This window comes from Oncorhynchus tshawytscha, unplaced genomic scaffold, assembly GCF_018296145.1.
Source record: "Oncorhynchus tshawytscha isolate Ot180627B unplaced genomic scaffold, Otsh_v2.0 Un_contig_167_pilon_pilon, whole genome shotgun sequence".
In the NCBI taxonomy this organism is placed as follows: domain Eukaryota; kingdom Metazoa; phylum Chordata; class Actinopteri; order Salmoniformes; family Salmonidae; genus Oncorhynchus; species Oncorhynchus tshawytscha.
Window position 1 is genome coordinate 117,501 of NW_024609376.1, and position 24,944 is coordinate 142,444.

Here is a 24,944-nt window from a genome sequence, read left to right on the forward strand (position 1 = left end):
TGGGGGATAATCAGCAGCCTGATGACCTAGAGGCCGGAGAGAGAGCGTACGGCAGACGGGAGGATATTGTTCTAATCAGGAACTCTTTACAAACACAGATAGACAATGAAATGCAGCTTTCAACTAATTACAGTTAATAACAGCTTGTTTGTTATCGTCATGTCTTCACAATTAATAACATCTTGTTTGTTATCGTCATGTCTTCACAGTTAATAACAGCTTGTTTGTTATCGTCATGTCTTCACAGTTAATAACAGCTTGTTTGTTATCGTCATGTCTTCACAGTTAATAACAGCTTGTTTGTTATCGTCATGTCTTCACAATTAATAACAGCTTGTTTGTTATCGTCATGTCTTCACAATTAATAACAGCTTGTTTGTTTTGTTATCAATTAATAACAGCTTGTTTGTTATGTCATGTCTTCACAGTTAATAACAGCTTGTTTGTTATCGTCATGTCTTCACAGTTAATAACAGCTTGTTTGTTATCGTCATGTCTTCACAATTAATAACAGCTTGTTTGTTATCGTCATGTCTTCACAATTAATAACAGCTTGTTTGTTATCGTCATGTCTTCACAATTAATAACAGCTTGTTTGTTATCGTCATGTCTTCACAATTAATAACAGCTTGTGTGTTATCGTCATGTCTTCACAATTAATAACAGCTTGTTTGTTATCGTCATGTCTTCACAATTAATAACATCTTGTTTGTTATCGTCATGTCTTCACAATTAATAACATCTTGTTTGTTATCGTCATGTCTTCACAATTAATAACAGCTTGTTTGTTATCGTCATGTCTTCACAATTAATAACAGCTTGTTTGTTATCGTCATGTCTTCACAATTATTAACAGCTTGTTTGTTATCGTCATGTCATTACAATTATACAGAGTTTCTGTTCCACAGATATCAGTACTGTTTTCTCAGCTGTTTTACTGAAGACTAATTCACAAGTCGTCTTTTTTTGTTCGTGTTAATTAGGAGGCTGTTGAATTAACAATTACTCTTTGATGTTCTCTATGCCCTTACTGAGTTCAAAGTCCCTCGAGAAGGTGTGTGTGTGTGTGTGTATGCTGTCAGATCTAATGTCACCTTGTGTGTGTGTGTGTGTGTGTGTGTGTGTGTGTGTGTGTGTGTGTGTGTGTGTGCTGTCAGATCTAATGTCTCCTCTGTGTGTGTGTTGTTACAGATGCCATGTTGCTGGTAGCTGACCGGCTGGAGGTGTGTGTGTGTTGTTACAGATGCCATGTTGCTGGTAGCTGACCGGCTGGAGGGTGTGTGTGTGTGTGTGTTGTTACAGATGCCATGTTGCTGGTAGCTGACCGGCTGTGTGTGTTGTTACAGATGCCATGTTGCTGGTAGCTGACCGGCTAGAGGTTTGTGTGTGTGTGTGTGTGTTGTTACAGATGCCATGTTGCTGGTAGCTGACCGGCTGGAGGGTGTGTGTGTGTGTTGTTACAGATGCCATGTTGCTGGTAGCTGACCGGCTGGAGGGTGTGTGTGTGTTGTTACAGATGCCATGTTGCTGGTAGCTGACCGGCTGGAGGGTGTGTGTGTGTGTTGTTACAGATGCCATGTTGCTGGTAGCTGACCGGCTGGAGGGTGTGTGTGTGTGTGTGTTGTTACAGATGCCATGTTGCTGGTAGCTGACCGGCTGGAGGGTGTGTGTGTTGTTACAGATGCCATGTTGCTGGTAGCTGACTGGCTGGAGTGTGTGGTGTGTGTGTGTTGTTACAGATGCCATGTTGCTGGTAGCTGACCGGCTGGAGGGTGTGTGTGTGTTGTTACAGATGCCATGTTGCTGGTAGCTGACCGGCTGGAGGGGTGTGTGTGTGTGTGTGTTGTTACAGATGCCATGTTGCTGGTAGCTGACCGGCTTGAGGGTGTGTGTGTTGTTACAGATGCCATGTTGCTGGTAGCTGACCGGCTGGAGGGTGTGTGTGTGTGTGTGTTGTTACAGATGCCATGTTGCTGGTAGCTGACCGGCTGGAGGTGTGTGTGTGTGTGTGTTGTTACAGATGCCATGTTGCTGGTAGCTGACCGGCTGGAGGGTGTGTGTGTGTTGTTACAGATGCCATGTTGCTGGTAGCTGACTGGCTGGAGGTGTGTGTGTGTTGTTACAGATGCCATGTTGCTGGTAGCTGACCGGCTGGAGGGTGTGTGTGTGTGTGTGTTGTTACAGATGCCATGTTGATGGTAGCTGACCGGCTGGAGGGTGTGTGTGTGTTGTTACAGATGCCATGTTGCTGGTAGCTGACCGGCTGGAGGGTGTGTGTGTGTGTGTGTTGTTACAGATGCCATGTTGCTGGTAGCTGACCGGCTGGAGGGTGTGTGTGTGTGTGTGTTGTTACAGATGCCATGTTGCTGGTAGCTGACCGGCTGGAGGGTGTGTGTGTGTGTGTGTTGTTACAGATGCCATGTTGCTGGTAGCTGACCGGCTGGAGGGTGTGTGTGTTGTTACAGATGCCATGTTGCTGGTAGCTGACCGGCTGGAAGGCCCCTTCAACATCGAAGCCATTATGGAACCCATAGATGTGAAGATCTCTGAAGCCATCATGACCATGCAAGACAACAGCATGACAGTTTCAGCTAAGGTAAAGACAACAACATGACAGTTTCAGCTAAGGTAAAGACAACAGCATGACAGTTACAGCTAAGGTAAAGACAACAACATGACAGTTTCAGCTCAGGTAAAGACAACAGCATGACAGTTTCAGCTAAGGTAAAGACAACAGCATGACAGTTTCAGCTAAGGTAAAGACAACAGCATGACAGTTTCAGCTAAGGTAAAGACAACAGCATGACAGTTTCAGCTAAGGTAAAGACAACAGCATGACAGTTTCAGCTAAGGTAAAGACAACAGCATGACAGTTTCAGCTAAGGTAAAGACAACAGCATGACAGTTTCAGCTAAGGTAAAGACAACAGCATGACAGTTTCAGCTAAGGTAAAGACAACAACATGACAGTTTCAGCTAAGGTAAAGACAACAACATGACAGTTTCAGCTAAGGTAAAGACAACAGCATGACAGTTTCAGCTCAGGTAAAGACAACAGCATGACAGTTTCAGCTAAGGTAAAGACAACGACATGACAGTTTCAGCTAAGGTAAAGACAACGACATGACAGTTTCAGCTAAGGTAAAGACAACGACATGACAGTTTCAGCATGACAGTTTCAGCTAAGGTAAAGACAACAGCATGACAGTTTCAGCTAAGGTAAAGACAACAGCATGACAGTTTCAGCTAAGGTAAAGACAACAACATGACAGTTTCAGCTAAGGTAAAGACAACAACATGACAGTTTCAGCTAAGGTAAAGACAACAGCATGACAGTTTCAGCTAAGGTAAAGACAACAGCATGACAGTTTCAGCTAAGGTAAAGACAACAACATGACAGTTTCAGCTAAGGTAAAGACAACAACATGACAGTTTCAGCTAAGGTAAAGACAACAGCATGACAGTTTCAGCTAAGGTAAAGACAACAGCATGACAGTTTCAGCTAAGGTAAAGACAACAGCATGACAGTTTCAGCTAAGGTAAAGACAACAACATGACAGTTTCAGCTCAGGTAAAGACAACAGCATGACAGGTTCAGCTAAGGTAAAGACAACAACATGACAGTTTCAGCTCAGGTAAAGACAACAACATGACAGTTTCAGCTAAGGTAAAGACAACAGCATGACAGTTTCAGCTCAGGTAAAGACAACAGCATGACAGGTTCAGCTAAGGTAAAGACAACAACATGACAGTTTCAGCTCAGGTAAAGACAACAACATGACAGTTTCAGCTCAGGTAAAGACAACAGCATGACAGGTTCAGCTAAGGTAAAGACAACAACATGACAGTTTCAGCTCAGGTAAAGACAACAACATGACAGTTTCAGCTCAGGTAAAGACAACAGCATGACAGGTTCAGCTAAGGTAAAGACAACAACATGACAGTTTCAGCTCAGGTAAAGACAACAACATGACAGTTTCAGCTCAGGTAAAGACAACAGCATGACAGGTTCAGCTAAGGTAAAGACAACAACATGACAGTTTCAGCTCAGGTAAAGACAACAGCATTGTCAGATTGTCTTTCTGTAAATTCAGAGCGTTTCGCTCTCAGAGCCATTCTGGACGCTATGGCCGAGGAGTAGAGTTGATCCGAGCGCTCAACGACAATCAAGCACCGAAGCTAACTGGCTAACGTTGGCTAGCTACTTCCAGACACAAATGGGAGAACACCTCACTCTGCCCATTCTACTCGCCCTGGCAGAGCTGGTTAGGCTGTTTTCATGTTATCCAGAGCGTTGCTGACTGTAACTATGCTGCTGGAAAACAATTTAATTACGTTTTTTTTGTTGCCGACGTTTGCTGACACCGGCCGCGTTCAACGGGTGTTGAGCGTTTGTTTATCATCAGGTATTCTATGTGAGAGTGCTCTGATATCGGAATAGATAGCCAGAATTAACAACGTCCATTGAAGCACACAATGACTACATCACTTAGCTAAGAATGATGTGAATAATTAAGTGTAATAATTTTCTGAAAAATTGCATTATGGGCCCTAAAAGCAGAGAAATAGTGTCCACTGCTTTGTATTTTGGTGAATGTTGTACGACAGCCGGGATCTTTTGGCATACTAACTGTATCCTGTATATCTAGATATCCTATAGAACTTTATCAGCTGCACCATGCAACCTGACTGGTTCGATCACTGCCTGGTACTGCAACTGCTCGGTCTCCGACAGAGGGTAGAGGGCCCAGTACATCACTGCCTGGTACGGCAACTGCTCGGTCTCCGACAGAGGGTAGAGGGCCCAGTACATCACTGCCTGGTACTGCAACTGCTCGGTCTCCGACAGAGGGTAGAGGGCCCAGTACATCACTGCCTGGTACGGCAACTGCTCGGTCTCCGACAGAGGGTAGAGGGCCCAGTACATCACTGCCTGGTACGGCAACTACTCGGACTCCGACAGAGGGTAGAGGGCCCAGTACATCACTGCCTGGTACGGCAACTGCTCGGTCTCCGACAGAGGGTAGAGGGCCCAGTACATCACTGCTCGGTCTCCGACAGAGGGTAGTACGTACGGCCCAGTACATCACTGCCTGGTATGGCAACTGCTCGGTCTCCGACAGAGGGTAGTACGTACGGCCCAGTACATCACTGGGGGCAAGCTTCCTGCCATCCAGGACCTCTAAACCAGGCGGTGTCAGAGGAAGGCCCTACAGAGAGTAGTACGTACGGCCCAGTACATCACCGGGGCCTAGCTTCCTGCCACCCAGGACCTCTAAACCAGGCGGTGTCAGAGGAAGGCCCGACAGAGGGTGGTACGTACGGCCCAGTACATCACTGCCTGGTACGGCAACTGCTCGGTCTCCAACAGAGGGTAGTACGTACGGCCCAGTACATCACTGGGGGCAAGCTTCCTGCCATCCAGGACCTCTAAACCAGGCGGTGTCAGAGGAAGGCCCTATAGAGGGTGGTACGTACGGCCCAGTACATCACTGGGGTCAAGCTTCCTGCCACCCAGGACCTCTATACCAGGCAGTGTCAGAGGAAGGCCCTACAAATGGTCAAAGACTCCAGCCACTCTAGTCATAGACTGTTCTCTCTGCTATCGCACGGAAAGCGGTACCGGAGCACCAAGTCCAGGTCCAAGAGGCTTCTAACCAGCTTCTATCCCCAAGCTACAAGACTCCTGAACAATCAAATGGCTAGCCAGACTATTTGCCCCCCCCCTTCTATGCTCCTGCTGCTACTCTCTGTTATTGTCAATGCATAGTCACTTGAATAACTACATGTACATACTACCTTAACTAACCGGTGCCCCCGCACATTGACTCGGTATCAGTACCACCTGTATATATTGTGATTTTACTGCTGCTATTTAATTACTTGTTACTATTATCTCTTATTCTTATCCATATTTATTTAAACTGCATTGTTGGTTCAGGGCTCGTAAGTAAGCATTTCACTGTGAGGTCTACTACACCTGTTGTATTCAGCATTTCACTGTGAGGTCTACTACACCTGTTGTATTCAGCATTTCACTGTGAGGTCTACTACACCTGTTGTATTCAGCATTTCACTGTGAGGTCTACTACACCTGTTGTATTCAGCATTTCACTGTGAGGTCTACTACACCTGTTGTATTCAGCATTTCACTGTGAGGTCTACTACACCTGTTGTATTCAGCATTTCACTGTAAGGTCTACTACACCTGTTGTATTCAGCATTTCACTGTGAGGTCTACTACACCTGTTGTATTCAGCATTTCACTGTGAGGTCTACTACACCTGTTGTATTCAGCATTTCACTGTGAGGTCTACTACACCTGTTGTATTCAGCATTTCACTGTGAGGTCTACTACACCTGTTGTACTCAGCATTTCACTGTAAGGTCTACTACACCTGTTGTATTCAGCATTTCACTGTGAGGTCTACTACACCTGTTGTATTCAGCATTTCACTGTAAGGTCTACTACACCTGTTGTATTCAGCATTTCACTGTGAGGTCTACTACACCTGTTGTATTCAGCATTTCACTGTAAGGTCTACTACACCTGTTGTATTCAGCATTTCACTGTGAGGTCTACTACACCTGTTGTATTCAGCATTTCACTGTGAGGTCTACCTACACCTGTTGTATTCAGCATTTCACTGTAAGGTCTACTACACCTGTTGTATTCAGCATTTCACTGTAAGGTCTACTACACCTGTTGTATTCAGCATTTCACAGTAAGGTCTACCTACACCTGTTGTATTCAGCATTTCACTGTAAGGTCTACTACACTTGTTGTATTCAGCATTTCACTGCGAGGTCTACTACACCTGTTGTATTCAGCATTTCACTGTGAGGTCTACTACACCTGTTGTATTCAGCATTTCACTGTGAGGTCTACTACACCTGTTGTAATTGGCGCATGTGACTAATACATTTTGATTTGATTCTGGATCTGATTTCTGTCCAGACTATGACCAATGAGCTACTATATACTCAATGCACATCACTAATAGTACGGTTAGTGTGGTTAGTATGAGTGTTGAAACACAGCTCAGGTGTTCCACAGGGCTCTGTTTCCGACCCGAGTGTTGAAACACAGCTCAGGTGTTCCACAGGGCTCTGTTTTCGACCTGTTAATGTTTAATTAGTGTTTCATATTATTTATCATATAGACTGCTGCTATCCTGACGATGCAAGTTGATCAATTCATCAGAGTTATTATAACTTTTAAAATGTTCTCTTTGTTGACAAACTGTCTGTTTGTAAGTACTAGCTATGTTTTGTTTTTAAAGAGAAGCTGTTTTTGTTGATCAGGCCCATTCTGGACAAATATTTCAACTGTCAGGACTTGACTGTAAAACTCAATATTATCTGCCTTGGAATTTAGAACTCCATAACAGAACCTCTTTACATTCAGTAAGGTTCCGTTCAATAAGTTCACTCTTCAGAACAGCTGACACCCTGGTGTCTGTTGGCCTTGTGTCTAGAATGGATACCATTTAAGTCAGACAGGGTGAGTTAAGTCCACGGTCGATATGATGGAGTTTCAGAAAGTCCTAATGGTTTCGTAACATTTCTCTCAAATGTAATCCTGTATTGGGAAATGGTTTTCAAACCCCCTTGCTGCTGAACGAGGCCAAACCACAAATTACAGTGTAGTATGAATCACGACATGACTGAGAGTCAAGCTGTTCCAAGAACAGACACATGTTTCTGAGGAGATAGATGTCTCTGCCAGTCCCTTCCTCCCCTCTCCTCCCCTGCTCCTTCCTCCCCTCTCCTCCCCTGCTCCTTCCTCTCCCCTCTCCCCCTGTTTCTTCCTCCCCCTTCCTCCTCCGTTCCTTCCTCCCCCTCCTCCCCTCCTTCCTTGATCCTTCCTACCCCATGCTGGGCTGTAGGTCTACTAAATGGTGCTGGGCTGTAGGTCTACTGAATGGTGCTGTAGGTCTACTGAATGGTGCTGGGCTGTAGGTATACTGAATGGTGCTGTAGGTCTACTGAATGGTGCTGGGCTGTAGGTCTACTGAACGGTGCTGGGCTGTAGGTCTACTGAATGGCTCTGGGCTGTAGGTCTACTGAATGGTGCTGGGCTGTAGGTCTACTGAATGGTGCTGTAGGTCTACTGAATGGTGCTGGGCTGTAGGTCTACTGAATGGTGCTGGCTGTAGGTCTACTGAATGGTGATGGGCTGTAGGTCTACCGAATGGCGCTGGGCTGTAGGTCTACCGAATGGCGCTGGGCTGTAGGTCTACTGAATGGTGCTGGGCTGTAGGTCTACTGAATAGTGCTGTAGGTCTACTGAATGGTGCTGGGCTGTAGGTCTACTGAATGGTGCTGTGTGCTGGTCTGTAGGTCTACTGAACTGTGCTGGGCTGTAGGTGTCCTGAATGGGGCTGTAGGTCTCTACTGAATGGCGCTGGGCTGTAGGTCTCCTGAATGGCGCTGGGCTGTAGGTCTCCAGAATGGTGCTGGGCTGTAGGTCTACTGAATGGTGCTGGGCTGTAGGTCTACTGAACGGTGCTGGGCTGTAGGTCTACTGAAAGGCTCTGGGCTGTAGGTCTACTGAATGGTGCTGGGCTGTAGGTCTACTGAATGGTGCTGTAGGTCTACTGAATGGTGCTGGGCTGTAGGTCTACTGAATGGTGCTGGCTGTAGGTCTACTGAATGGTGATGGGCTGTAGGTCTACCGAATGGCGCTGGGCTGTAGGTCTACCGAATGGCGCTGGGCTGTAGGTCTACTGAATGGTGCTGGGCTGTAGGTCTACTGAATAGTGCTGTAGGTCTACTGAATGGTGCTGTAGGTCTACTGAATGGTGCTGGTCTGTAGGTCTACTGAACGGTGCTGGGCTGTAGGTGTCCTGAATGGCGATGGGCTGTAGGTCTACTGAATGGCGCTGGGCTGTAGGTCTCCTGAATGGCGCTGGGCTGTAGGTCTCCTGAATGGCGCTGGGCTGTAGGTCTCCAGAATGGTGCTGGGCTGTAGGTCTACTGAATGGTGCTGGGCTGTAGATCTACTGAACGGTGCTGGGCTGTAGGTCTCCTGAATGGTGCTGCGCTGTAGGTCTACTGAATGGTGCTGGGCTGTAGGTCTACTGAATGGTGCTGGGCTGTAGGTCTACTGAATGGTTCTGTAGGTCTACTGAATGGCGCTGTAGATCTACTGAACGGTGCTGGGCTGTAGGTCTACTGAATGGTGCTGGGCTGTAGGTCTACTGAATGGTTCTGTAGGTCTACTGAATGGCGCTGTGGATCACTGAACGGTGCTGGGCTGTAGGTCTACTGAATGGTGCTGGGCTGTAGGTCTACTGAATGGTGCTGGCTGTAGGTCTACTGAATGGTGATGGGCTGTAGGTCTCCTGAATGGCGATGGGCTGTAGGTCTACTGAATGGCGCTGGGCTGTAGGTCTACTGAATGGTGCTGTAGGTCTACTGAATGGTGCTGGGCTGTAGGTCTACTGAGTGGTGCTGGGTTGTAGGTCTACTGAATGGTGCTGTAGGTCTACTGAATGGCGCTGGGCTGTAGGTCTACTGAATGGTGCTGGGCTGTAGGTCTCCTGAATGGTGCTGGGCTGTAGGTCTCCTGAATGGTGCTGGGCTGTAGGTCTCCTGAATGGTGCTGCGCTGTAGGTCTACTGAATGGTTCTGTAGGTCTACTGAATGGTTCTGTAGGTCTACTGACTGGCGCTGTAGATCTACTGAACGGTGCTGGGCTGTAGGTCTACTGAATGGTGCTGGGCTGTAGGTCTACTGAATGGTGATGGGCTGTAGGTCTCCTGAATGGTGCTGGGCTGTAGGTCTACTGAATGGTGCTGAGCTGTAGGTCTACTGAATGGTGCTGGGCTGTAGGTCTACTGAATGGTGCTGGGCTGTAGGTCTCCTGAATGGCGCTGGGCTGTAGGTCTACTGAATGGTGCTGGGCTGTAGGTCTACTGAATGGTGCTGGGCTGTTGGTCTCCCGAATGGTGCTGGGCTGTAGGTCTACTGAATGGTTCTGTAGGTCTACTGAACGGTGCTGGGCTGTAGGTCTACTGAATGGTGCTGTAGATCTACTGAACGGTGCTGGGCTGTAGGTCTCCTGAATGGCGCTGGGCTGTAGGTCTACTGAAAGGTGCTGTAGGTCTACTGAATGGTGCTGGGCTGTAGGTCTACTGAATGGCGCTGGGCTGTAGGTCTACTGAAAGGTGCTGTAGGTCTACTGAATGGTGCTGGTTTGTAGGTCTACTGAGTGGTGCTGGGGTGTAGGTCTACTGAATGGTGCTGTAGGTCTACTGAATGGTGCTGGGCTGTAGGTCTACTGAACGGTGCTGGGCTGTAGGTCTCCTGAATGGCGCTGGGCTGTAGGTCTACTGAATGGTGCTGGGCTGTTGGTCTCCCGAATGGTGCTGGGCTGTAGGTCTACTGAATGGTTCTGTAGGTCTACTGAATGGTTCTGGGCTGTAGGTCTACTGAATGGCTCTGTAGGTCTACTGAATGGTTCTGTAGGTCTACTGACTGGCGCTGTAGATCTACTGAACGGTGCTGGGCTGTAGGTCTATTGAGTGGTGCTGGGGTGTAGGTCTACTGAATGGTGCTGTAGGTCTACTGAATGGTGCTGGGCTGTAGGTCTACTGAACGGTGCTGGGCTGTAGGTCTCCTGAATGGCGCTGGGCTGTAGGTCTACTGAATGGCGCTGGGCTGTAGGTCTACTGAATGGTGCTGGGCTGTAGGTCTCCTGAATGGTGCTGGGCTGTAGGTCTCCTGAATGGTGCTGGGCTGTAGGTCTCCTGAATGGTGCTGCGCTGTAGGTCTACTGAATGGTTCTGTAGGTCTACTGAATGGTTCTGTAGGTCTACTGACTGGCGCTGTAGATCTACTGAACGGTGCTGGGCTGTAGGTCTACTGAATGGTGCTGGGCTGTAGGTCTACTGAATGGTGCTGTAGGTCTACTGAATGGTGCTGGGCTGTAGGTCTACTGAACGGTGCTGGGCTGTAGGTCTCCTGAATGGCGCTGGGCTGTAGGTCTACTGAATGGTGCTGGGCTGTTGGTCTCCCAAATGGTGCTGGGCTGTAGGTCTACTGAATGGTTCTGTAGGTCTACTGAATGGTTCTGGGCTGTAGGTCTACTGAATGGTTCTGTAGGTCTACTGAATGGTTCTGTAGGTCTACTGACTGGCGCTGTAGATCTACTGAACGGTGCTGGGCTGTAGGTCTACTGAGTGGTGCTGTAGGTCTACTGAATGGTGCTGGGCTGTAGGTCTACTGAACGGTGCTGGGCTGTAGGTCTCCTGAATGGCGCTGGGCTGTAGGTCTACTGAATGGCGCTGGGCTGTAGGTCTACTGAATGGTGCTGGGCTGTAGGTCTCCTGAATGGTGCTGGGCTGTAGGTCTCCTGAATGGTGCTGGGCTGTAGGTCTCCTGAATGGTGCTGCGTTGTAGGTCTACTGAATGGTTCTGTAGGTCTACTGAATGGTTCTGTAGGTCTACTGACTGGCGCTGTAGATCTACTGAACGGTGCTGGGCTGTAGGTCTACTGAATGGTGCTGGGCTGTAGGTCTACTGAATGGTGCTGTAGGTCTACTGAATGGTGCTGGGCTGTAGGTCTACTGAACGGTGCTGGGCTGTAGGTCTCCTGAATGGCGCTGGGCTGTAGGTCTACTGAATGGTGCTGGGCTGTTGGTCTCCCGAATGGTGCTGGGCTGTAGGTCTACTGAATGGTTCTGTAGGTCTACTGAATGGTTCTGGGCTGTAGGTCTACTGAATGGTTCTGTAGGTCTACTGAATGGTTCTGTAGGTCTACTGACTGGCGCTGTAGGTCTACTGAATGGTGCTGGGCTGTAGGTCTACTAAATGGTGCTGGAGGTCTACTGAATGGTGCTGGGCTGTTGGTCTACTGAATGGTGCTGGGCTGTAGGTCTCCTGAATGGTGCTGGGCTGTAGGTCTCCTGAATGGTGCTGCGCTGTAGGTCTACTGAATGGTTCTGTAGGTCTACTGAATGGTGCTGGGCTGTTGGTCTACTGAATGGTGATGGGCTGTAGGTCTCCTGAATGGTGCTGGGCTGTAGGTCTACTGAATGGTGCTGGGCTGTAGGTCTCCTGAATGGCGCTGGGCTGTAGGTCTACTGAATATCGCTGGGCTGTAGGTCTACTGAATGGTGCTGGGCTGTAGGTCTACTGAATGGTGCTGGGCTGTTGGTCTCCCGAATGGTGCTGGGCTGTAGGTCTACTGAATGGTTCTGTAGGTCTACTGAACGGTGCTGGGCTGTAGGTCTACTGAATGGTGCTGTAGATCTACTGAACGGTGCTGGGCTGTAGGTCTCCTGAATGGCGCTGGGCTGTAGGTCTACTGAATGGCGCTGGGCTGTAGGTCTACTGAATGGTGCTGTAGGTCTACTGAATGGTGCTGGGCTGTAGGTCTACTGAGTGGTGCTGGGGTGTAGGTCTACTGAATGGTGCTGTAGGTCTACTGAATGGTGCTGGGCTGTAGGTCTACTGAACGGTGCTGGGCTGTAGGTCTCCTGAATGGCGCTGGGCTGTAGGTCTACTGAATGGTGCTGGGCTGTTGGTCTCCCGAATGGTGCTGGGCTGTAGGTCTACTGAATGGTTCTGTAGGTCTACTGAATGGTTCTGGGCTGTAGGTCTACTGAATGGTTCTGTAGGTCTACTGAATGGTTCTGTAGGTCTACTGACTGGCGCTGTAGATCTACTGAACGGTGCTGGGCTGTAGGTCTACTGAGTGGTGCTGGGGTGTAGGTCTACTGAATGGTGCTGTAGGTCTACTGAATGGTGCTGGGCTGTAGGTCTACTGAACGGCGCTGGGCTGTAGGTCTACTGAATGGCACTGGGCTGTAGGTCTACTGAATGGTGCTGGGCTGTAGGTCTCCTGAATGGTGCTGGGCTGTAGGTCTACTGAATGGTGCTGGGCTGTAGGTCTACTGAATGGTGCTGGGCTGTAGGTCTCCTGAATGGCGCTGGGCTGTAGGTCTACTGAATGGTGCTGGGCTGTAGGTCTACTGAATGGTGCTGGGCTGTTGGTCTCCCGAATGGTGCTGGGCTGTAGGTCTACTGAATGGTTCTGTAGGTCTACTGAACGGTGCTGGGCTGTAGGTCTCCTGAATGGCGCTGGGCTGTAGGTCTACTGAATGGCGCTGGGCTGTAGGTCTACTGAATGGTGCTGTAGGTCTACTGAATGGTGCTGGGCTGTAGGTCTACTGAGTGGTGCTGGGGTGTAGGTCTACTGAATGGTGCTGTAGGTCTACTGAATGGTGCTGGGCTGTAGGTCTACTGAACGGTGCTGGGCTGTAGGTCTCCTGAATGGCGCTGGGCTGTAGGTCTACTGAATGGTGCTGGGCTGTTGGTCTCCCGAATGGTGCTGGGCTGTAGGTCTACTGAATGGTTCTGTAGGTCTACTGAATGGTTCTGGGCTGTAGGTCTACTGAATGGTTCTGTAGGTCTACTGAATGGTTCTGTAGGTCTACTGACTGGTGCTGTAGGTCTACTGAATGGTGCTGTAGGTCTACTGAATGGTTCTGGGCTGTAGGTCTACTGAACGGTTCTGTAGGTCTACTGAATGGTTCTGTAGGTCTACTGACTGGTGCTGTAGATCTACTGAACGGTGCTGGGCTGTAGGTCTACTGAGTGGTGCTGGGGTGTAGGTCTACTTAACGGTGCTGGGCTGTAGGTCTCCTGAATGGCGCTGGGCTGTAGGTCTACTGAATGGTGCTGGGCTGTAGGTCTACTGAATGGTGCTGGGCTGTTGGTCTCCCGAATGGTGCTGGGCTGTAGGTCTACTGAATGGTTCTGTAGGTCTACTGAACGGTGCTGGGCTGTAGGTCTACTGAATGGTGCTGTAGATCTACTGAACGGTGCTGGGCTGTAGGTCTCCTGAATGGCGCTGGGCTGTAGGTCTACTGAAAGGTGCTGTAGGTCTACTGAATGGTGCTGGGCTGTAGGTCTACTGAATGGCGCTGGGCTGTAGGTCTACTGAAAGGTGCTGTAGGTCTACTGAATGGTGCTGGTTTGTAGGTCTACTGAGTGGTGCTGGGGTGTAGGTCTACTGAATGGTGCTGTAGGTCTACTGAATGGTGCTGGGCTGTAGGTCTACTGAACGGTGCTGGGCTGTAGGTCTCCTGAATGGCGCTGGGCTGTAGGTCTACTGAATGGTGCTGGGCTGTTGGTCTCCCGAATGGTGCTGGGCTGTAGGTCTACTGAATGGTTCTGTAGGTCTACTGAATGGTTCTGGGCTGTAGGTCTACTGAATGGCTCTGTAGGTCTACTGAATGGTTCTGTAGGTCTACTGACTGGCGCTGTAGATCTACTGAACGGTGCTGGGCTGTAGGTCTATTGAGTGGTGCTGGGGTGTAGGTCTACTGAATGGTGCTGTAGGTCTACTGAATGGTGCTGGGCTGTAGGTCTACTGAACGGTGCTGGGCTGTAGGTCTCCTGAATGGCGCTGGGCTGTAGGTCTACTGAATGGCGCTGGGCTGTAGGTCTACTGAATGGCGCTGGGCTGTAGGTCTACTGAATGGTGCTGGGCTGTTGGTCTCCCGAATGGTGCTGGGCTGTAGGTCTACTGAATGGTTCTGTAGGTCTACTGAATGGTTCTGGGCTGTAGGTCTACTGAATGGTTCTGTAGGTCTACTGAATGGTTCTGTAGGTCTACTGACTGGCGCTGTAGATCTACTGAACGGTGCTGGGCTGTAGGTCTACTGAGTGGTGCTGTAGGTCTACTGAATGGTGCTGGGCTGTAGGTCTACTGAACGGTGCTGGGCTGTAGGTCTCCTGAATGGCGCTGGGCTGTAGGTCTACTGAATGGCGCTGGGCTGTAGGTCTACTGAATGGTGCTGGGCTGTAGGTCTCCTGAATGGTGCTGGGCTGTAGGTCTCCTGAATGGTGCTGGGCTGTAGGTCTCCTGAATGGTGCTGCGTTGTAGGTCTACTGAATGGTTCTGTAGGTCTACTGAATGGTTCTGTAGGTCTACTGACTGGCGCTGTAGATCTACTGAACGGTGCTGGGCTGTAGGTCTACTGAATGGTGCTGGGCTGTAGGTCTACTGAATGGTGCTGTAGGTCTACTGAATGGTGCTGGGCTGTAGGTCTACTGAACGGTGCTGGGCTGTAGGTCTCCTGAATGGCGCTGGGCTGTAGGTCTACTGAATGGTGCTGGGCTGTTGGTCTCCCGAATGGTGCTGGGCTGTAGGTCTACTGAATGGTTCTGTAGGTCTACTGAATGGTTCTGGGCTGTAGGTCTACTGAATGGTTCTGTAGGTCTACTGAATGGTTCTGTAGGTCTACTGACTGGCGCTGTAGGTCTACTGAATGGTGCTGGGCTGTAGGTCTACTAAATGGTGCTGGAGGTCTACTGAATGGTGCTGGGCTGTTGGTCTACTGAATGGTGCTGGGCTGTAGGTCTCCTGAATGGTGCTGGGCTGTAGGTCTCCTGAATGGTGCTGCGCTGTAGGTCTACTGAATGGTTCTGTAGGTCTACTGAATGGTGCTGGGCTGTTGGTCTACTGAATGGTGATGGGCTGTAGGTCTCCTGAATGGTTCTGGGCTGTAGGTCTACTGAATGGTGCTGGGCTGTAGGTCTCCTGAATGGCGCTGGGCTGTAGGTCTACTGAATATCGCTGGGCTGTAGGTCTACTGAATGGTGCTGGGCTGTAGGTCTACTGAATGGTGCTGGGCTGTTGGTCTCCCGAATGGTGCTGGGCTGTAGGTCTACTGAATGGTTCTGTAGGTCTACTGACTGGCGCTGTAGATCTACTGAACGGTGCTGGGCTGTAGGTCTACTGAGTGGTGCTGGGGTGTAGGTCTACTGAATGGTGCTGTAGGTCTACTGAATGGTGCTGGGCTGTAGGTCTACTGAACGGTGCTGGGCTGTAGGTCTACTGAATGGCACTGGGCTGTAGGTCTACTGAATGGTGCTGGGCTGTAGGTCTCCTGAATGGTGCTGGGCTGTAGGTCTACTGAATGGTGCTGGGCTGTAGGTCTACTGAATGGTGCTGGGCTGTAGGTCTCCTGAATGGCGCTGGGCTGTAGGTCTACTGAATGGTGCTGGGCTGTAGGTCTACTGAATGGTGCTGGGCTGTTGGTCTCCCGAATGGTGCTGGGCTGTAGGTCTACTGAATGGTTCTGTAGGTCTACTGAACGGTGCTGGGCTGTAGGTCTACTGAATGGTGCTGTAGATCTACTGAACGGTGCTGGGCTGTAGGTCTCCTGAATGGCGCTGGGCTGTAGGTCTACTGAATGGCGCTGGGCTGTAGGTCTACTGAATGGTGCTGTAGGTCTACTGAATGGTGCTGGGCTGTAGGTCTACTGAGTGGTGCTGGGGTGTAGGTCTACTGAATGGTGCTGTAGGTCTACTGAATGGTGCTGGGCTGTAGGTCTACTGAACGGTGCTGGGCTGTAGGTCTCCTGAATGGCGCTGGGCTGTAGGTCTACTGAATGGTGCTGGGCTGTTGGTCTCCCGAATGGTGCTGGGCTGTAGGTCTACTGAATGGTTCTGTAGGTCTACTGAATGGTTCTGGGCTGTAGGTCTACTGAATGGTTCTGTAGGTCTACTGAATGGTTCTGTAGGTCTACTGACTGGTGCTGTAGGTCTACTGAATGGTGCTGTAGGTCTACTGAATGGTTCTGGGCTGTAGGTCTACTGAATGGTTCTGTAGGTCTACTGAATGGTTCTGTAGGTCTACTGACTGGTGCTGTAGATCTACTGAACGGTGCTGGGCTGTAGGTCTACTGAGTGGTGCTGGGGTGTAGGTCTACTTAACGGTGCTGGGCTGTAGGTCTCCTGAATGGCGCTGGGCTGTAGGTCTCCTGAATGGCGCTGGGCTGTAGGTCTACTGAATGGTGCTGCGCTGTAGGTCTACAGAATGGTGATGGGCTGTAGGTCTCCTGAATGGTGCTGGGCTGTAGGTCTACTGAATGGTGCTGGGCTGTAGGTCTCCTGAATGGCGCTGGGCTGTAGGTCTACTGAATATCGCTGGGCTGTAGGTCTACTGAATGGTGCTGGGCTGTAGGTCTACTGAATGGTGCTGGGCTGTTGGTCTCCCGAATGGTGCTGCGCTGTAGGTCTACTGAATGGTTATGTAGGTCTACTGAATGTTTCTGGGCTGTAGGCCTACTGTATGAAGCTGGGCTGTAGGTCTACTGAATGGTGCTGTAGATCTACTGAATGGTGCTGGGCTGTAGTTCTCCTGAATGGCGCTGGGCTGTAGGTCTACTGAATGGCGCTGGGCTGTAGGTCTACTGAATGGTGCTGTAGGTCTACTGAATGGTGCTGGGCTGTAGGTCTACTGAGTGGTGCTGGGATGTAGTTCTACTGAATGGTGCTGTAGGTCTACTGAATGGTGCTGGGCTGTAGGTCTACTGAACGGTGCTGGGCTGTAGGTCTCCTGAATGGCGCTGGGCTGTAGGTCTACTGAATGGCGCTGGGCTGTAGGTCTACTGAATGGTGCTGGGCTGTAGGTCTCCTGAATGGTGCTGGGCTGTAGGTCTACTGAATGGTGCTGGGCTGTAGGTCTACTGAATGGTGCTGGGCTGTAGGTCTCCTGAATGGTGCTGGGCTGTAGGTCTCCTGAATGGTGCTGGGCTGTAGGTCTCCTTAATGGTGCTGCGCTGTAGGTCTACTGAATGGTGCTGGGCTGTAGGTCTACTGAATGGTTCTGTAGGTCTACTGAATGGTCCTGTAGGTCTACTGACTGGTGCTGTAGGTCTACTGAACGGTGCTGGGCTGTAGGTCTACTGAATGGTGCTGGGCTGAGGGTCTACTGAATGGTGATGGGCTGTAGGTCTCCTGAATAGTGCTGGGCTGTAGGTCTACTGAATGGTGCTGCGCTGTAGGTATACTGAATGGTTCTGGGCTGTAGGTCTCCTGAATGGCGCTGGGCTGTAGGTCTACTGAATGGTGCTGGGCTGTAGGTCTACTGAATGGTGCTGGGCTGTTGGTCTCCCAAATGGTGCTGCGCTGTAGGTCTACTGAATGGTTCTGTAGGTCTACTGAATGGTGCTGGGCTGTAGGTCTACTGAATGAAGCTGGGCTGTAGGTCTACTGAATGGTGCTGTAGATCTACAGAACGGTGCTGGGCTGTAGGTCTACTGAATGGTTCTGTAGGTCTACTGAATGGCGCTGTAGATCTACAGAACGGTGCTGGGCTGTAGGTCTACTGAATGGTGCTGGGCTGTAGGTCTACTGAATGGTGATGGGCTGTAGGTCTCCTAAATGGCGCTGGGCTGTAGGTCTACTGAATGGCGCTGTAGGTCTACTGAATGGTGCTGGGCTGTAGGTCTACTAAATGGTGCTGTAGGTCTACTGAATGGTGCTGGGCTGTAGGTCTACTGAATGGTGCTGTAGGTCTACTGAATGGTGCTGGGCTGTAGGTCTACTGAACGGTGCTGGGCTGTATGTCTCCTGAATGGCGCTGGGTTGTAGGTCTACTGAATGGTGCTGGTCTGTAGGTCTACTGAACGGTGCTGGGCTGTTGGTCTACTGAATGGTGATGGGCTGTAGGTCTCCTGAATGGTGCTGGGCTGTAGGTCTACTGAATGGTGCTGGGCTGTAGGTCTCCTGAATGGCGCTGGGCTGTAGGTCTACTGAATATCGCTGGGCTGTAGGTCTACTGAATGGTGCTGGGCTGTAGGTCTACTGAATGGTGCTGGGCTGTTGGTCTCCCGAATGGTGCTGGGCTGTAGGTCTACTGAATGGTTCTGTAGGTCTACTGAACGGTGCTGGGCTGTAGGTCTACTGAATGGTGCTGTAGATCTACTGAACGGTGCTGGGCTGTAGGTCTCCTGAATGGCGCTGGGCTGTAGGTCTACTGAATGGCGCTGGGCTGTAGGTCTACTGAATGGTGCTGTAGGTCTACTGAATGGTGCTGGGCTGTAGGTCTACTGAGTGGTGCTGGGGTGTAGGTCTACTGAATGGTGCTGTAGGTCTACTGAATGGTGCTGGGCTGTAGGTCTACTGAACGGTGCTGGGCTGTAGGTCTCCTGAATGGCGCTGGGCTGTAGGTCTACTGAATGGTGCTGGGCTGTTGGTCTCCCGAATGGTGCTGGGCTGTAGGTCTACTGAATGGTTCTGTAGGTCTACTGAATGGTTCTGGGCTGTAGGTCTACTGAATGGTTCTGTAGGTCTACTGAATGGTTCTGTAGGTCTACTGACTGGCGCTGTAGATCTACTGAACGGTGCTGGGCTGTAGGTCTACTGAGTGGTGCTGGGGTGTAGGTCTACTGAATGGTGCTGTAGGTCTACTGAATGGTGCTGGGCTGTAGGTCTACTGAACGGTGCTGGGGTGTAGGTCTACTGAATGGCACTGGGCTGTAGGTCTACTGAATGGTGCTGGGCTGTAGGTCTCCTGAATGGTGCTGGGCTGTAGGTCTACTGAATGGTGCTGGGCTGTAGGTCTACTGAATGGTGCTGGGCTGTAGGTCTCCTGAATGGCGCTGGGCTGTAGGTCTACTGAATGGTGCTGGGCTGTAGGTCTACTGAATGGTGCTGGGCTGTTGGTCTCCCGAATGGTGCTGGGCTGTAGGTCTACTGAATGGTTCTGTAGGTCTACTGAACGGTGCTGGGCTGTAGGTCTACTGAATGGTGCTGTAGATCTACTGAACGGTGCTGGGCTGTAGGTCTCCTGAATGGCGCTGGGCTGTAGGTCTACTGAATGGCGCTGGGCTGTAGGTCTACTGAATGGTGCTGTAGGTCTACTGAATGGTGCTGGGCTGTAGGTCTACTGAGTGGTGCTGGGGTGTAGGTCTACTGAATGGTGCTGTAGGTCTACTGAATGGTGCTGGGCTGTAGGTCTACTGAACGGTGCTGGGCTGTAGGTCTCCTGAATGGCGCTGGGCTGTAGGTCTACTGAATGGTGCTGGGCTGTTGGTCTCCCGAATGGTGCTGGGCTGTAGGTCTACTGAATGGTTCTGTAGGTCTACTGAATGGTTCTGGGCTGTAGGTCTACTGAATGGTTCTGTAGGTCTACTGACTGGTTCTGTAGGTCTACTGACTGGTGCTGTAGATCTACTGAACGGTGCTGGGCTGTAGGTCTACTGAGTGGTGCTGGGGTGTAGGTCTACTGAACGGTGCTGGGCTGTAGGTCTCCTGAATGGCGCTGGGCTGTAGGTCTCCTGAATGGCGCTGGGCTGTAGGTCTACTGAATGGTGCTGCGCTGTAGGTCTACTGAATGGTTCTGTAGGTCTACTGACTGGCGCTGTAGATCTACTGAACGGTGCTGGGCTGTAGGTCTACTGAATGGTGCTGGGCTGTAGGTCTACTGAATGGTGCTGGGCTGTAGGTCTCCTGAATGGTGCTGGGCTGTAGGTCTCCTGAATGGTGCTGGGCTGTAGGTCTACTGAATGGTTCTGTAGGTCTACTGAACGGTGCTGGGCTGTAGGTCTACTGAATGGTGCTGTAGATCTACTGAACGGTGCTGGGCTGTAGGTCTCCTGAATGGCGCTGGGCTGTAGGTCTACTGAATGGTGCTGGGCTGTAGGTCTACTGAATGGTGCTGTAGGTCTACTGAATGGTGCTGGGCTGTAGGTCTACTGAACGGTGCTGGGCTGTAGGTCTCCTGAATGGCGCTGGGCTGTAGGTCTACTGAATGGTGCTGGGCTGTTGGTCTCCCGAATGGTGCTGGGCTGTAGGTCTACTGAATGGTTCTGTAGGTCTACTGAAAGGTGCTGGGCTGTAGGTCTACTGAATGGTTCTGTAGGTCTACTGAATGGCGCTGTAGATCTACTGAACGGTGCTGGGCTGTAGGTCTACTGAATGGTGCTGGGCTATAGGTCTACTGAATGGTGATGGGCTGTAGGTCTCCTGAATGGCGCTGGGCTGTAGGTCTACTGAATGGCGCTGTAGGTCTACTGAATGGTGCTGGGCTGTAGGTCTACTAAATGGTGCTGTAGGTCTACTGAATGGTGCTGGGCTGTAGGTCTACTGAATGGTGCTGTAGGTCTACTGAATGGTGCTGGGCTGTAGGTCTACTGAATGGTGCTGGGCTGTAGGTCTCCTGAATGGTGCTGGGCTGTAGGTCTCCTGAATGGTGCTGCGCTGTAGGTCTACTGAATGGTTCTGTAGGTCTACTGAATGGTTCTGTAGGTCTACTGACTGGCGCTGTAGGTCTACTGAATGGTGCTGGGCTGTAGGTCTACTAAATGGTGCTGTAGGTCTACTGAATGGTGCTGGGCTGTTGGTCTACTGAATGGTGCTGGGCTGTAGGTCTCCTGAATGGTGCTGGGCTGTAGGTCTCCTGAATGGTGCTGCGCTGTAGGTCTACTGAATTGTTCTGTAGGTCTACTGAATGGTGCTGGGCTGTTGGTCTCCTGAATGGTGCTGGGCTGTAGGTCTACTGAATGGTGCTGGGCTGTAGGTCTCCTGAATGGCGCTGGGCTGTAGGTCTACTGAATATCGCTGGGCTGTAGGTCTACTGAATGGTGCTGGGCTGTAGGTCTACTGAATGGTGCTGGGCTGTTGGTCTCCCGAATGGTGCTGCGCTGTAGGTCTACTGAATGGTTATGTAGGTCTACTGAATGCTTCTGGGCTGTAGGCCTACTGTATGAAGCTGGGCTGTAGGTCTACTGAATGGTGCTGTAGATCTACTGAATGGTGCTGGGCTGTAGTTCTCCTGAATGGCGCTGGGCTGTAGGTCTACTGAATGGCGCTGGGCTGTAGGTCTACTGAATGGTGCTGTAGGTCTACTGAATGGTGCTGGGCTGTAGGTCTACTGAGTGGTGCTGGGATGTAGGTCTACTGAATGGTGCTGTAGGTCTACTGAATGGTGCTGGGCTGTAGGTCTACTGAACGGTGCTGGGCTGTAGGTCTCCTGAATGGCGCTGGGCTGTAGGTCTACTGAATGGTGCTGGGCTGTAGGTCTCCTGAATGGTGCTGGGCTGTAGGTCTACTGAATGGTGCTGGGCTGTAGGTCTACTGAATGGTGCTGGGCTGTAGGTCTCCTGAATGGTGCTGGGCTGTAGGTCTCCTGAATGGTGCTGGGCTGTAGGTCTCCTTAATGGTGCTGCGCTGTAGGTCTACTGAATGGTGCTGGGCTGTAGGTCTACTGAATGGTTCTGTAGGTCTACTGAATGGTTCTGTAGGTCTACTGACTGGTGCTGTAGGTCTACTGAACGGTGCTGGGCTGTAGGTCTACTGAATGGTGCTGGGCTGTAGGTCTACTGAATGGTGATGGGATGTAGGTCTCCTGAATAGTGCTGGGCTGTAGGTCTACTGAATGGTGCTGCGCTGTAGGTATACTGAATGGTTCTGGGCTGTAGGTCTCCTGAATGGCTCTGGGCTGTAGGTCTACTGAATGGTGCTGGGCTGTAGGTCTACTGAATGGTGCTGGGCTGTTGGTCTCCCAAATGGTGCTGCGCTGTAGGTCTACTGAATGGTTCTGTAGGTCTACTGAATGGTGCTGGGCTGTAGGTCTACTGAATGAAGCTGGGCTGTAGGTCTACTGAATGGTGCTGTAGATCTACAGAACGGTGCTGGGCTGTAGGTCTACTGAATGGTTCTGTAGGTCTACTGAATGGCGCTGTAGATCTACAGAACGGTGCTGGGCTGTAGGTCTACTGAATGGTGCTGGGCTGTAGGTCTACTGAATGGCGCTGTAGGTCTACTGAATGGTGCTGGGCTGTAGGTCTACTAAATGGTGCTGTAGGTCTACTGAATGGTGCTGGGCTGTAGGTCTACTGAATGGTGCTGTAGGTCTACTGAATGGTGCTGGGCTGTAGGTCTACTGAACGGTGCTGGGCTGTATGTCTCCTGAATGGCACTGGGTTGTAGGTCTACTGAATGGTGCTGGTCTGTAGGTCTACTGAACGGTGCTGGGCTGTAGGTGTCCTGAATGGCACTGGGCTGTAGGTCTACTGAATGGTGCTGGGCTGTAGGTCTACTGAATGGTGCTGGGCTGTTGGTCTCCCGAATGGTGCTGCGCTGTAGGTCTACTGAATGGTTCTGTAGGTCTACTGAATGGTGCTGGGCTGTAGGTCTACTGAATGGTGCTGGGCTGTAGGTCTACTGAATGGTGCTGTAGAACTACTGAACGGTGCTGGGCTGTAGGTCTACTGAATGGTGCTGGGCTGTAGGTCTACTGAATGGTTCTGTAGGTCTACTGAATGGCGCTGTAGATCTACTGAAAGGTGCTGGGCTGTAGGTCTACTGAATGGTGCTGGGCTGTAGGTCTACTGAATGGTGATGGGCTGTAGGTCTCCTGAATGGCGCTGGGCTGTAGGTCTACTGAATGGCGCTGTAGGTCTACTGAATGGTGCTGGGCTGTAGGTCTACTAAATGGTGCTGTAGGTCTACTGAATGGTGCTGGGCTGTAGGTCTACTGAATGGTGCTGTAGGTCTACTGAATGGTGCTGGGCTGTAGGTCTACTGAACGGTGCTGGGCTGTATGTCTCCTGAATGGCACTGGGTTGTAGGTCTACCGAATGGTGCTGGTCTGTAGGTCTACTGAACGGTGCTGGGCTGTAGGTGTCCTGAATGGCACTGGGCTGTAGGTCTACTGAATGGCGCTGGGCTGTAGGTCTACTGAATGGTGCTGGGCTGTAGGTCTACAGAATGGTGCTGGGCTGTAGGTCTACTGAATGGTGCTGGGCTGTAGGTCTCCTGAATGGTGCTGCGCTGTAGGTCTACTGAATGTTGCTGGGCTGTAGGTCTACTGAATGGTTCTGGGCTGTAGGTCTACTGAATGGGTCTGTATGTCTACTGAATGGTTCTGTAGGTCAACTGAATGGTGCTCTAGATCTACTGAACGGTGCTGGGCTGTAGGTCTACTGAATGGTGCTGTGCTGTAGGTCTCCTGAATGGCGCTGGGCTGTAGGTCTACTGAATGGCGCTGTAGGTCTACTGAATGGTGCTGGGCTATAGGTCTACTGAATGGTGATGGGCTGTAGGTCTCCTGAATGGCGCTGGGCTGTAGGTCTACTGAATGGCGCTGTAGGTCTACTGAATGGTGCTGGGCTGTAGGTCTACTAAATGGTGCTGTAGGTCTACTGAATGGTGCTGGGCTGTAGGTCTACTGAATGGTGCTGTAGGTCTACTGAATGGTGCTGGGCTGTAGGTCTACTGAATGGTGCTGGGCTGTAGGTCTCCTGAATGGTGCTGGGCTGTAGGTCTCCTGAATGGTGCTGCGCTGTAGGTCTACTGAATGGTTCTGTAGGTCTACTGAATGGTTCTGTAGGTCTACTGACTGGCGCTGTAGGTCTACTGAATGGTGCTGGGCTGTAGGTCTACTAAATGGTGCTGTAGGTCTACTGAATGGTGCTGGGCTGTTGGTCTACTGAATGGTGCTGGGCTGTAGGTCTCCTGAATGGTGCTGGGCTGTAGGTCTCCTGAATGGCGCTGGGCTGTAGGTCTACTGAATGGTGCTGGGCTGTAGGTCTACTGAATGGTGCTGGGCTGTTGGTCTCCCAAATGGTGCTGCGCTGTAGGTCTACTGAATGGTGCTGGGCTGTTGGTCTACTGAATGGTGATGGGCTGTAGGTCTCCTGAATGGTGCTGGGCTGTAGGTCTACTGAATGGTGCTGGGCTGTAGGTCTCCTGAATGGCGCTGGGCTGTAGGTCTACTGAATATCGCTGGGCTGTAGGTCTACTGAATGGTGCTGGGCTGTAGGTCTACTGAATGGTGCTGGGCTGTTGGTCTCCCGAATGGTGCTGCGCTGTAGGTCTACTGAATGGTTATGTAGGTCTACTGAATGTTTCTGGGCTGTAGGCCTACTGTATGAAGCTGGGCTGTAGGTCTACTGAATGGTGCTGTAGATCTACTGAATGGTGCTGGGCTGTAGTTCTCCTGAATGGCGCTGGGCTGTAGGTCTACTGAATGGCGCTGGGCTGTAGGTCTACTGAATGGTGCTGTAGGTCTACTGAATGGTGCTGGGCTGTAGGTCTACTGAGTGGTGCTGGGATGTAGGTCTACTGAATGGTGCTGTAGGTCTACTGAATGGTGCTGGGCTGTAGGTCTACTGAACGGTGCTGGGCTGTAGGTCT

The 24,944-nt window shown here is 50.8% G+C and overlaps 1 protein-coding gene across 1 annotated transcript in view; it reads left to right on the plus strand.

The window, feature by feature from the left end:
- Positions 1-24,944, plus strand: part of LOC121844678 (glypican-6-like) — a 109,072-nt gene that overhangs the window by 72,820 nt on the left and 11,308 nt on the right. The window contains exon 2 of the mRNA XM_042315058.1: positions 2,466-2,596. Within this exon, the coding sequence (XP_042170992.1) occupies positions 2,466-2,596 (131 nt within the window). The remainder of the gene's footprint in view (positions 1-2,465; positions 2,597-24,944) is intronic.